The 14749-nt window shown below is 40.3% G+C and overlaps 1 protein-coding gene across 1 annotated transcript in view; it reads left to right on the top strand.

Moving 5' to 3' along the window:
- The first annotated feature begins 1238 nt into the window (after positions 1-1238).
- The window catches only part of LOC136864715 (protein CNPPD1), a 164028-nt gene continuing 150517 nt past the window's right edge, over positions 1239-14749 (top strand). Inside the window, exon 1 of the mRNA XM_067142047.2 lies at positions 1239-1461. Within this exon, the coding sequence (XP_066998148.1) occupies positions 1408-1461 (54 nt within the window). The 5' untranslated portion in view covers positions 1239-1407. The remainder of the gene's footprint in view (positions 1462-14749) is intronic.

The raw sequence follows: 14749 nt of genomic DNA, 5'->3' as shown, positions 1-14749 counted from the left end.
CATATTCAGCGATTCTCAAAGTGTTTTACAAGCTCTGCAATCACGCGCCCCTCATACAAATACATATGTCTACGAAGTTAAGTCTCTTCTACTTCGACTTGAAACATCCGGTTTTGTTATAGCGCTAATATGGATTAAAGGGCACAATCGGCACGTAGGCAACGATATGGCCGATATAGCAGCGAAAGACGCCAGTGCAGATACCGCGAATATATTACAAATCAAAATTCCGATTCCCGACTTTTTACCACATATCAAAACTGCAGCTCAACACACATGGTGCACACAATGGCGATTATCTGCTCGTACGAAAGGCCAACATAACTATCAAATTCAATCGAGTATTCCCACACTGCCGTGGTTTGCAAATGGCACGTATACACGACGTCACATTACCAATATCATCCGACTACGTTTTAAGCATGCCTTAACCCCAGTATATTTAACTCGATTTCACATTACGAACGACCCAACTTGTTCCTGCGGAGAATCTGAGGGCGATAGTGACCACTTGTTTTTTCATTGCCCCCAATATGCACATCACCAGGCCATTTTAATGCAGAAATTACTTAAAGTTCAAGTATCTTTCCCTACACGATTTTCAGTTTTGTTGCACCAACCTTCGCCTACGATCATTACTATTTTAAACGAATACCTTGATAACACTCACATAAAATTGTAATTATGATCTAGTTTTTCAGTTGTTTTGTTCCGACATGTTTGTGAGGTGGCACTTCTATATGTTCCTGGTGAGTAGATACTGTATCAAGGTTTTTATTACTTTCCGATCTTGTACAGTGTAACACGTTACTCCTATTCCAGCTTACTAAGTTATTTGTGTCTCTGCTCAGTATAGAATGTAATACTTCCATGAACCCGATATAATTTTGCTTCTTTAAGTGCATCTATCTACGTGTGATCATGCTAAAATCGGGTATTAGTGATGTAACCGTGTGTTTTTGTGATATAAGTGTAATATATTAATTGTCTCGTGACTGGAAAAGAATTTGTTGAATCCCAAATAAATATCCGCAAGACAAGACAAGGTTTGTTCATATTCTCTTTGGATTGTTCAGATCTGTTCAGATTGTAATGGTGGCGCATTGGTGGCTGACCATATGATCATTTGTTTTGTTAGGGAAAATAGCTAGTGGCATACGTTTCTAGTTACGACAGTGCTTTTGGGCGCTGTAGATTATTGGTATCAGCTTCACCGAAGTTGTTATCAATTAATTAATTAATTAATGAATTAAAATCATTATTTGTCAAAATTGTTATTGGCTGTGTAGGCTACATGACGGTGGCGAAGTGCGGGCTAAAGTTTTAAGAGCCGACTAAGTGTATAATATTGTGTAATCCTTCGAACATCTCATTTGAGAAAGCGAGAGGAGTACAGTTGATTGTACTATGTTGTTTCCGCCAATTTCAAGGGCCAGAAGTATACCAAAAAGTACATTTGAGGTGAGCTACGTGAACTTTTTAAATACATAATACAATGAATCGCACCTACAGTAAGCAGTGCTTGTGTGTGGGCTTGATGAATGGTGCAAATGAATGAATGAACAGTAGTGTGGAAACAAACTGTTTTAAAATTATTTTGAAGTAGAAATTTAAGGTGTAATTTTGTTTTGTTTGTAGGAATCAGGTGTTCTGATATTTGTAACGGGGAGAGATAAGGCATTTTATGTAGCCTATAAGGTCCAAGATAACTTGCATATCTCTGTCCAATTTAAGAGTTTCGGTATGAGAGTCGCCAACCAGTACTTAACTAATTGGTTCTGAAATTTGGAATAATTTTTAAAAATGGATTGTAATAGTACTTCTGCATATCTGATGTAGGCTTATATAAAAAACATTTGGCAAGTTGTATAACTCCCTTGTAGAAAAGTGGTTTGGTTTTCAGTGTGTGGTTTTTGAAGTACCCGTAAGTGTGTATCCAACAGAAACAGAAATTATATATTTATCTAGCACACCACCCCATCCTATGATACCATACTGTAATAAGGAATTTACACCTGTTAGGATTTTGGCTGAAACCATTCTCCTAAGTTAGTAAAATACAGGGTGCCAGGAAATGTTGTTCTCAGCGCCTAGGTGCTGCTGTGCGAGGTTGCATCAGCATTTAAGTTGGCAGAACGGCTGCTGCCGCTTGTATCAAAATAAATAAACAACAGTAAACTTTGTACTCACCACAGCAATACATAACAGATACTGGAAGTGTTGCTCTTGTGTTCGAAGACAGTAGACTTCAATACGTCTACACATATTGTCGAAGACTTTCACTAGAGTTTCTTCCACAATGGACTGCACATAATTAATGATATTGACTTTAAGTTCATCAATCGTTTTTGGATTAGTTTTGTACACCTGCCTGTTCCCGGTATATCGTGGACTGAACCGGTCACATGAAATTTACTTATCAAATCCTGACCGGTATCCCGGTTTGGACACTTTGAATTAGGAAACTGTGCTTGAAATTTTAGTTTAACATTTTCTGTAAACCGATTGCCTTCGCGAAAAATGTATTCCACCATAAAAACTCTCTCTTCAGTAGTAAACATTACTCCCTGTATTCTGTTGCACTATTTCAATAATCTGTCTGAATGTTCGCTCACTGCAATACACACTGATGATTTCAACAGCCCACAGCTAACACGTGTGGCATTTCCTGTACTGCTACCCTGTTGACCTTGGCCTGTCAGCAAGCGAGCGAATGAGGGTGACAGATGTGACACCGTGCTGCCAACTAAACTGCTCATGCTACCTTACTCAGCAGCACGCAGGCACTGCGGAGAACATTTCCTGGCGCCCGTTATATACAGTACATAAGGCATTGTCGTCAGGTTTCTAAGTGAGTGATGCGATAATTCCACTTGAGGTGGTTAACAATAAATATACCAAGGTATTTAACATGAGTAGCTTTTTGTAGCTTGGAACAAGTGCAGTCTGTAGTTAAGCAAACATTTATTTTAGTTCTAATTTGCAAATGTTCGGGAGATTGCAGTGTCCTATTATTTGAGAATGTAACATAACAAACATGTTTTATTTTTTATTTATAGTCAAAACACATAGTTTCATCCATTAATTTGCTATGTTCTTTCCAAAGGTGTTCACACACAAGTTCCGGTAAAGTCATCATATCGTCGCCATAAGACCTATCTGTGTCGGTGCGACGTAAAGCCCCTAGCAAAAAAAAAAAAAAAAAAAAAAAAAAAGTCATCCTAACCTTCTTCTTTGGCTTTTTAAAAAAAATTTTTCACGTCGCACCAACTCTTCTTTGGCTGCAGGGTCCCTCTACTGGTCTACTTCTTTGAGCGTGCAATCAATGCACAGCTCTAGAAAGACACTTTGCAGAAACATTGTCGCGCCATAATGACAAAACGCCCTGGAATGCTGTCGGACGGAATCATCCTGTTGCATGAAAATGCTCGCCCCCATACTTCCAATATGGTGAGGGCTACGTTTCAGCAATTTGGTTTGATGATTTTGAACTTTTTGTTGACATTTCATTCATACCATTAGAGGTGTCACTCGTGTCATGGACATGTAGTGATTACCGAACACAGCACACATGCGACGATGAGTTTCGCGTACTCCAGCAGCCTCAGCCACCAGAAAAAGGACAACACTTCTCTGCTCTTCTTTGCTTGCCTCCATTTCTACAGCTGGACGAACAAACTAGACCAGTCCCAGCAACTGTGTGAATCTGTGGGTTGTCACTATGCAGTTCTCCTACCGCACCAATGGCAGTATCGATACCTGACAACGATGTTGCCACCTTTCGCGCAGTGTGTTCAGTTTTCATTTGACTGTTCCTTATAAATGAAATTACCGAGCAAGTGGTCGTGTGATTTGGGTCACATAAACTTACCTATCAGCTTGCATTCAGGAGATAGTGGGTTTGAATACCACTGTCAGCGGCCCTGGAATTGGTTTTCCATGGTGTCCTATTTTCACACCAGGCAAGTGCTGGAGAAACGGTATTTAGACGATGTCTACGGTTAAACAATGCCTAAGTATGGCTGCCGCATTGCAGAGACGTTATTTATCACTTAGACACTGTCTAAAACTGATGTTCAACCGGTCATGTTTAAACACTGCGGAGAGCACTTAAACAGTGCTCCAGCAGCCTCAAATCAGAGCAGTGAATCACAATCAGAGGTTTTGTACCATGAAACATGTAATTTGTATTATCAAGTTGAAACGATTCCGGGAAGCAAGGTTAGTCCGACGGCCTCTCTGTGGGTCGCTCGCTGCTAGATTGCAGCAATTCGTTTGACATGCACGGGGAGATGGATCTTAAAATAAGGTTTCGCTTTTCGAGATTTGTTTCTTGAGACTGACAAACTGTCAACTTGAATACAATTCTTGGCAACCAATATATATATACATGGGGTCATTTCCATGGAATTATAGGTCACTTTGACTACATAGATTTCAGAATTACGTGTCCCGATCGTCAGAGGACTGTCACATACATCAACCGGGAGGGATTCACTTATATTTACTGCCAAGTAAACACACATAATAGTGAAACTAGAAAGTAGGTTGTATGGGTTTTTTATATGTATAATCATATAAGTTTTCGGCAACTATAGGAAAAGGCAGGTAGTGGTGATTATTGTCTAAAGAGGACTGGGGAAGAAGAGCCGTGGCCATAATAACAGCTCTAGTATTTGCCTGATGTAAAAATAGGGAAACAACGGAAAACAATTTTCACGGCTGCCGATTATGCATTTCGAACCAACAATCTCCAGAATGCAAGCTACATCTATATGGCCCGTACAACACACTCGGTTACACATTACTATTGCTTCATCTTCCCTTCGTCGAAGCTACCGTATTTATTAGTAGATTACACTCACTGTCAGAACGCTATAATGAAAGCTACACCCCCTGTATGGTGGAGTGTCACTTTAGTGTCGATAATATTATGAGATTTAATTTCTACCGAAAGCGATACTCTTATCTGTGGGCAAGTCATGCTCAGCCATATTTGAGTAATGTGTAGGAAGACAAACAGCTGACTGGCGTTTGGCACGGGCACCAACAAATTTCATTGGTTGCGACAAGCAAAGAGTTGCATGAAAGATACTTCTGTCTCCATTTTCAAACCAAAATTGAAACTTTAAGCGATGTCTAGTTAAACATCGACTGAACATTGTTTATGCAATGGAAGATTGTGCTTGATTTAGACGTTGTTTAGCTAGACGAAGTCTAAGGCTTAAAACTAGTCATCGTTTCTGCAATCGGCCCTAGAACACTACACAAAATCAGGCATAAAACTATTTGAATTAACTCATGTATTACGTTTTACTGTATGAATAATAAAGATTTACTTTTGTTAATGTAAATTCTGTCATTTCTATCCATTAAATTGTAGCTTGCACATGCTCCAACCATGTACTTATTTTAGTTGCTTAAAATAAATTTAAAAAAAAGTGCATAGTGCTGTGTAAAACTACCTCGCAGGTACTTTTTTAATTTTCAGAAACAATTGAACCTATAGATGTGTTTGTTGTGGGTATCCACAGGGTTTTTATCTTAATGGTAGGTAAATTGTATTATCGGCACACTTTTCTGGATAGATTTACACCCTAGTGCTGAATCGGTAGACTTCGGCAATCTTCGAGATTCGTACTGGCAACCTTTGAAACACAAACTAATATCGGGTGTACATCGCTGTGCGACATCTGGCGTACACTTACATACTAGTACTGTTCTTGTTTACACAGCAAAGTCACACTATAGAATTCGTGCTAGGAACAAGATTCGCTTCGAGAAATGTTATATAATGTGTGTGTGTGACACAGTTGTTGGCTTAAGATAATAACGGTTTAGAAACTTCATATCGATCGACCATATTATCGATTCAATTCAGATTTCATTTCCATTCAGTTGGCAGCACTACCGGAACCGGGAGAGCTCCCTCCTTACTGCTCACCCCTGTGCACAAATCTATCCAGAAAAAGTGTGCCGATAATACTTGGGTAATTTAAAATTAAGTCTGATAAAATATTAAGTGCATGGAACATAAAAATACCATGCACTCATTCTTGTTCTGAATGACTGTGCATTGCAACAAAAATTGTAACATTCCAGTTTTCCTTGAGTGTGTAAATAATATAGGAAAATAAAACCATGTCTGTTAATATTGAGCACGGTATAAGTCACACATGAATATTTGAGTAAAAATAGGGTTTTCTTGCATTTATGGTGTCTTTCTTTATGTTGTACTCCAACATTTAGTTGATAATATTGCATAGAAGGCTCTGCAGTCGCAATTGAACGGCACTTTGCCGTTCCGTATGTGTTAACTCTCTTGCTTGGTCGGTGGATACAGAGTAGTTCTAGGTGTATAAGTGGCCACGGCTGGTCTGTGGTCCAACAGCTCTGCATTCCGCTTGAGCAGAGGAGCGGTAGCCACGGGTCTACCGTGGCTCCACACCTCTGCATTCTGGACACGGAAAGGGGCTGGTCCCCTCTGTTGGCTGTCCTGAGAATGGTTTTACGTGGCTTTCCATTCTCCTGCACCAAGGCGAATGCTGGGGCAGTTCCTAGTATAGACCATGGCCACCAACTCTCTCACCTTCACCACAAATCTCCTGGCTTGAGAGACAGCATCACTGTCTAGGAGGCCCGCATCCAGTCCCCTTCAGGAGAGGAATGAAGACGGTCCAGTAGTAGTTGTCTGTCACCTGACTGTGACATCAGACACCCAGCTGAGCACCTTTGATATAGGGTAACCCTAAGGACGACAAACATTTTAGGTTAAAAGGGCTGAAGTATCCCAAGGCCTCGTTTCTATCCAAATATTACTTCTTCGTTCCTGGCTGTATCTGTACCCTTAAAACGGACACTCCCAAGCTCACTTAGGGTCGGCCAGTATGACTTGGAGAGAGTATGTCCGATGTCTTGCACTAGATCAAGCAGCACTTCACTTTTCCTAAAAGCTGCCTCTTCCATACTGCATTAGGGTGCCCTCTTCCTCTCTCCGGCTTTTCACCAAACTCGATAGCTGCAGTCCTTAAGTGCGGCCAGTATCCATTATTCAGGAGATAGTGGGTTCGAACCCCACTGTCGGCAGCCCTGCAGATGGTTTTCCATGGTTTCCCATTTTCACACCAGGCAAATGCTGGGGGCTGTACCTTAATTAAGGCCACGGTCGCTTCCTTCCCACTCTCAGCCCTTTCCCATGCCATCGTCGCCATAAGACCTATCTGTGTCGGTGTGACGTAAAATAAATTGTAAACAAACAAAAATCTGCGGCTCTTCAATGACTAGCTTTCTGTACTAGATGGTATTCATTGTGTCATCTGACGTGACTGTACCAGCGGAGCTGTGTTTTCCTCCATTTTGTTGCTGATGTGCACAAGTTAAAAGATCTTTGCTCATGCTAATTGCGCACATTGTCATGCAGATGACGTCCGCCAACCATTGCAGCATCCGCTTCTGTCTTTCCCAACGTTTGGAGCCGTACATGAGGGTAGGCTGGATAGTGGTTTTGTATACATTGCCCTTCAATTTGACTGGCATCTGCTTATCACACAGAGCACCAGTAAAAGACTGCCCTTTTTGTCCAACCAACACTGATGAGGTGCTTGACAACTGCGTCTATATTACCATCAGTTGTGATCCTGGCTCAGTCAGGTGGTATTTGATCTTTGAGCTTGCTGGTCATCAGCGGTTTTCCAGCAAGGATGACAACGTTGTGTGGACCACTTGCCTGGGTTGTGCAAAGTTGAACGTGTACTGTCTTTTTGCGACTTATTTTGAATCCCATTTGCCTCTAGCATTGCTGGCCATAGTTCCAAGACGACCTCAACCTCCTGACATCACTCACCAACCAAAAACGATATCGTCTGCATAAAGTACGGTCCATGGCAGGTTTATCATCAACTGCTCCATAAGGTAGTGTTGATGACAATGTTGAACAGAGCCGGGCACAGTGCCGGCTCCCTGATGTACACAGACATCAACACAAAAAGTGTATGAAACGCCTGCAGTGGTTTTCACCTTAATAGATTCACGTAGACAGGATCTGTAGGAATATGATCAAAGGCCCTCTCCAGATCGTTGAATATATGTGTAGATTTTTACATAGTCCACGGTGTTTCTCAATCAGGATCCGCAGAGTTTGAATCGCATCATTTGTTGACATATCCTATGTGAAAACACACTGGTTTCATTGTATACTAATTTAACCCTTGATACAGTCTTCAATGATGCGCTCGCAGATTTTGTGTGTGTGTTTAATAAAGTGAGTTTGATGCCTCGGTAATTCTCACATTCTCGGACATCACCCATTTGCTTGTAGATGGGCACAAGGAAGCTTTGACAGAACTGTTCTAGCATTGGTAATCCAGCGAGGATCTTCTTGAACATTTTTGTCAACCATTAATTTCCTTGGCACTTAAGACTTCCCTTAGTACAGCTGGAATATTGTCAGGGTCAACTGCTTTGCCATTCATCTTTGACACAGCTACTGCCATGTTAGAAGGGGTGATTTCAGGCACAGGCCCCTCAGGTGGCCACTGTTGCTCATGCTAATTGCGCACATTGTCATGCAGATGACATCCGCCAATCATTGCAGCATCCGCTTCTGTCTTTTCCAACGTTTGGAGCCGTACATGAGGGTAGGCTGGATAGTGGTTTTGTAAACATTGCCCTTCAATTTGACTGGCATCCGCTTATTGCACAGAACACCAGAACAGAACACTGCCATCTTTGTCCAACCAACACTGATGAGGTGCTTGAAATCTGCGTCTATATTACCATCAGTTGTGATCCTGGCTCAGTCAGGTGGTATTTGTCCCATGGAAACTTAATTTAGCAACCCTTCAAAATATCCTTCCATTGCCACACCGATTAGCTCGAGCAGTATAGCGCTTGTTCTGTCCCCAACTTGGCGAGTCTGATCCTGGCTCAGTCAGGTGGTATTTGAAGGTGCTCAAATATGTCAGCCTCATGTCAGTTAAAGAACTCCTGCGGGATAAAATTCTAGCACCCCACCATCCCCGAAAACTGTGAAAGGTAGTTAGTGGGATGTAAAATCAATATTATTATTGTTGTTAGTAATGTTCCCCGATCGTTATGGATATACTCTGTGGTGACAGTATTGCTGGATTATTTTTCGCACTAAGCAGCGACCTTGTAGATACACTGCGCACCCTATGGTCTCTCAAATGTCTTGATGATTGACGATGATATGATGATGCTTGTTGTTTAAAGGGGCCTAACATCTAGGTAATCGGCCTCTCTCAAAAGTCTTCAGCGAGACCTTGCTGTGCTTCACTTTTAGCTGTTGCGACTACTTGTTTGGCCTGCTTTTTGACAATCTTATATTCTGCGTTTAGGTGTTATCCATTCTGGTTTTCTTTCTCTTTCCACCATGCTTTAAACACAGTCTTTTTCCTCTTGAGTGCCCCCTGGACATAATATTCCCACCACCCGGTCTTCCTTGTCTATTTTCAGTCTGCTGTTGGAAACTTGAAGATGATGCCTTGATCGGCTAGTACAGTACTTCCGGAATCTCTCCCACATTTGATCTGGGGTATCTTCATTCTTCTACACGTCCTGGGCAATATACCGGTAAGCTCTGATATCATCAATGAGTGGTTGTGCTGTCTCTTTATCTTTCAGCTTAAACTCCTTAATCTTTGTAGTTGGTATGACTCCGTTGTTTAATGTATACTGTAGCTGGAGCTCACCAATCCAGAGCCTAATTTGAGATGTCAGACACTCTCCTGGAATGAACTTGCAGTCGACACACTGTTTCAGCAGATCGCGGTTGCAGAGAACGTATTCAATCTGTTTCGTACAACTCCCTCTTCCACTTGGCCTTGTAACATTGATGAGGTCTGCATCTTGTATGTGATAAAGTGCTCATCCTTTTTCCGAATGCGTGTGTTAACTACAGCTAGATTGTATCCTGAGGCTAGCTGGAGGATCTCTGCACCCTGGTCATTCCTCGTTCTGCAATCTAAGCCTCCATGGCATTCGGAATAACCCTTGCCAGTCTGTCCAACATGATCATTAAGGTCACACAATGTAGTCTTTTTCTCTTCAGATGGCAAATGCTTCAGTAGATGATCATAGTACTCCCAGAATTTTTGTTTTGCTGATTTCATCACAGCCAACATGAGGCTTATATGCAGAGATTACATTCAGGCAGATGGCATCATCCATGACTAGTTTCACTGCCATTTGACAGTCGCTGATCCATGTGGCCGAGATAAGTCTTCCGATAAAATGTTTGGTGAGGATGATTCCTATACAGTTTCTTACGTTGGTGTCACCAATACCAGTGTAGAACAGCTTACAGCCATGGCCGATGTTTTGGCTTTTATCTCCGTTCCACTTTGTCTCCTGCACAGCTCCGATGCCCAGTCAGTGTCTTTCTAGAATATCTGTTAGTTTGGAGGTTTTTCCAATGAGTGTGCAAACATTCCACATGCCAATTCTCAACTTTTTCAACGTATTTCCTGCTTTCTGCCCGGGGACAGCGTCCTAGCTTTTGCATCAGTTTTGCGGGGAGGCAACCTATCGGTTACCTTTCTGCGTATAAGTCATACTCTTATGGTCAGCATGGTTTGGCAAAATGTTTTACAGCCTGTTGCCACCTGACGCCAAGCCAGATTGGTCTCGCTGACTGAGACCTGGACGCTGCCATTGATTCTACTATAGAGTTTATTGGCCCCCTGTTTTACTGTTGATACTGGCAGTCAGCAAGTTCCATGAACATCTGTTTTGATCCTTTCAAAGAAAGAGATGGTTTCTAGTGTCATCTTCTCCACTGAGGAAGCCGTCACCCCACCCAAAGGAGCTCATCCACCCAAAAGCGTTGGCCTCATTAGGAAGTTGGGTTATTTAAAAACCTTGTCTTATTGACAACTTAACTCCTGAGTTCCTAAATTTTAATCTTCGCAAATACAAGAATACAAGTTGGGAACAAAAAACACAAACCAGAGTTAACGTTATCATATGTTAAATGGGAAATAAAATTTCTTCACAGAAAGAAATCTGACCTAAACACCATATTGTACGATACACATTTAGCCGCTTCTCTTTCTCTAGCCCCTTTGGAATGGGACTCATTTCAAAATTATTCATTTAATTTTTTTTTCATATTCTTTCTGAAAAAAAAATACTTTAAACAAAAAACCTCAAGGTCAGCAAAACAGTGCACAATTCAACAATGACCCTACCTGTACATGAACACACCAATCATACTTTCAACCCACCAATTAAGGATCTCATGAACTTACATCTGAGCAGAGCAGGACATTCTAAGCAAAGGACCAAAACATAATTGGACAAATATAATTGATATCCACTCAAAGCAAGATCATAACCTACCGAGCTCGATAGCTGCAGTCGCTTGGGTGCGGCCAGTATCCAGTATTTGGGAGATAGTGGGTTTGAACCCCACTGTCGGCAGCCCTGAAGATGGTTTTCCATGGTTCCCCATTTTCACACCAGGTAAATGCTGGGGCTGTACCTTAATTAAGGCCATGGCTGCTTCCTTCCCACTCCTAGCCCTTTCCTTTCCCATCGTCGCCATAAGACCCATCTGTGTCGGTGTGACACAAAGCAACTTGCAAAAGAAAAAAAAAAAAAAATATCATAACCACCATTGCTGAAACTGAAATTATCATTAGTAAATTACCCATTGATAGATGAAATAAGTTTCAAAGTTAGGTAAAATTACAAAACACATTCAGAGAACAATATTCCACAAAGTCTGCCATTTCCAGCAAACACATTTTGGAATTGAAACACGAGATCAAAAACAACAATATAGTAAGTAGAAGAAGCTGACGAAGAAAATAGTACTGTTTTAATGACCAATAATGATTACATTAATAAAACCGAACAGTTATTTTTTTGATGGCAGTTTCTCTAAAGTAAACAAAGATCCCACGAACTAAATTGAAAAAAAAAAAAATCGCAAATGTCGAACAACGAATCTCCAAAATCACTACTATGAACCCTAGACTTCCCATTACCAAAACTCTACCAACAATTCTTAAGACTGACATCCCCATCAGACCAATCATTAACTCCAACACCAGTCTTACCTATAATATTTCTAGTTTTATTCAAAAATTCGTCATGATATAATATACATTTTTTAATAGAACTTCCATAAAAAAAATACAGTGGAATTCAGTAAAATTACCAAAAAATGAAATTAAATTCACACCATGCGTTCTTTTGACATCACCAATGTGTATGCTAGCATCCCTATAGCCGAAACGGTCAGTTTAGTCAAGGAGAATTTTAAAAAACCACAGCCATTTAAGAAAATTGGAAAGAGAGGAATTTTTGAATAGTTTCGAATAACAGAAAAAAGTACTCCTTATGGGGTCTCCTCCTTCCAGAATTTTAGCTGAAATCTACATTGACAATTTATAAAATAAGAAATCAATTACCTTAATGGAATATTCCATGTATATATGTAGATGACATTTTTACCCTCATCAGTCAGTGCATTACCAACAGTAAAACTTCACCTGAGCAACCTAATACTTTGGATTCCCACTTGAAGTTTACAGTCAAATCGGTAAACAATGAAACTTTAAATTTTAAATCTTTAGAAAACCTACCCAAATGATAAAAATCATTAAACAAGATTCTCTCCACCGTGGCATCCACATAAAAGGTATTTTCTACAATATGATAGACAGAGCCCTTACCATACCCCTATCCAAAAAGGATTACAAAAAATAAATTTGTGTAGTAGCACATAGTAACTGTTTCCAAAAGTGATTACAAAAATAAATTGTCATATACACTATAGCACATAATAATGGTTACAATGAATAAGCCCATCACTACATTGAAAAAAGAAAAGGAGAAGAAAGACTGACAATTTCACTTTCAATAACAACTAACATGATCAACATCATTTTCTGTGATGGGCAGTTCTCCTGTTCAGTAACAAGAATCAATTCCACGTCTGTCTTCTAAATATTTTCCGGGCCAGTTTTCTTTTGCCCACCTGGTAGGCCCTATATGATTTCATTTTAATACATTTTAATCTAATTTGAAATAATTTTTTTAAGAAAATAAGGCATTGCAAATTAGATCCATTGATTATGTTAAATTCATAATAATTTTCATCATTTTTTAATTCTAGTCAGTGGGTAAATTTTAAAATTTAATTATCATTACATTTTGTTTCATCTCGTACCATTAGTGGCCGATGACCTAGATGTTAGGCCCTTAAACAATCATCAGCATCATTGTCATTAAATCTTGCATGACTAATCCGAAAATCTAAGCCCGCCCACCTTAACGAGAAGGAAGTTAATAATAATAATAAATAATAATAATACTTCAAGCAACCAAAAATAGTAAACATTATGAAAATTCCGAAGGGCGCTGGGAACATGTTTATACTTCAATTCAAATATTAGCTTTTCAAGGCATATTTTCGTCGACTTAATGCTAAAACTATAAAAAATATTGCATTAGGCCTACCAAATTTTGTGAAAAGTCTGAAATCACATTTTATTAATCTTATACTAATTATCAGAAAGCAAACACTTGTATTGGTTGCTCAGCTATAAAATACACTGCAGAGAAGTTCATCGTGGTGCGTAGAAAATTACTTGACTTCATTGTGTTAGTGGAACCACTCCCAGGGAGGAATGACTTTCTTCACCTACGGAGCTGTAGTTGGAACCAAGGGAGGTAATAATTTCTTCCACACAGTCATCCAAAATTCCTTCCTTTTCTAACCAATTCAGTGTTGGTTCCTTTGTGTATTTCACCACAGATGCCCAGTTTTCTGCTGTGACATTATCAGTATCTTCTCTCTATTTCAGTAGTGGTGAACCTCTTGGCATTAATATTGGTATGGTAAAGAGACAGCCTGATCACCTGATGGTCATTCCTTTTTTTGCTCCCTCATCAATGACATAATTGGCTTCAGTTTGTAAGCTCTCACAAGTTTGATTAGTTTGACTTTGTAGTACCAAGTTCAATGGTGATATGTGTGTTCTAGGCAAGATATTATTCTTTCTACCCAAGCCAGCTTGCCAGCTTTTCTTGTCTGCTTTGTTGGAGCGCTGTTTTGCTTTTATGGAGTGGTATGGAGCATTATCCATAACAATGGTGGTTTTAGAGGGGTTGGGGAATGTTCTTACGGAGGGAATTTTCAGACCATGCTGTGAAGCAGCATTTATTTTCTCATGCTAGTCCCCTGTTCTTTGCGTGCGGGACATAAGGAGACAATTTAGAACGATGCCTCAAGAAGCGCCAGAATGTAGGACAATGACCCTACCCCCCTTTCCTAAGTGGGCTTTCATTGTGCCTTGTGGAGATCTGACAACCTTATGGTTTTATTGAGCCACACAATGCTTTCGTAATCTGCGTTCCTATCAGCCCTCGAGTAGCAGCACCGCCAAACGACGATATCATGTCACTCCGTCAACACAGACCGGTTTTAGTATTTTTCAAAGTGAAATCCTAATTCATGAGGGGAGGTCTGAAGGAATGATTCACTATCATACACAGATTATTTTCTCTAAGACTGCTGTGTTGTTTCTGTGATGTTGGATGTTCCTTCCTCTTGTAATAGCCATATACGAGGGCTATTTTTTCAAGGTCCAGTCGGTTTCAAAATTAAAACTGCAGTGAGAATCCAATAAAGTGTTGCGCAGTGTCTCTAGTATGTCCGTCGACCCCGTCACACTTGTCAGTTCTGAGCACATAGTGAGCACGTAAACATGCCTAGAACACT

The sequence above is a fragment of the Anabrus simplex genome, chromosome 2, assembly GCF_040414725.1.
Source record: "Anabrus simplex isolate iqAnaSimp1 chromosome 2, ASM4041472v1, whole genome shotgun sequence".
Taxonomy (NCBI): domain Eukaryota; kingdom Metazoa; phylum Arthropoda; class Insecta; order Orthoptera; family Tettigoniidae; genus Anabrus; species Anabrus simplex.
This window is presented reverse-complemented; position numbering and strand designations above follow the sequence as displayed.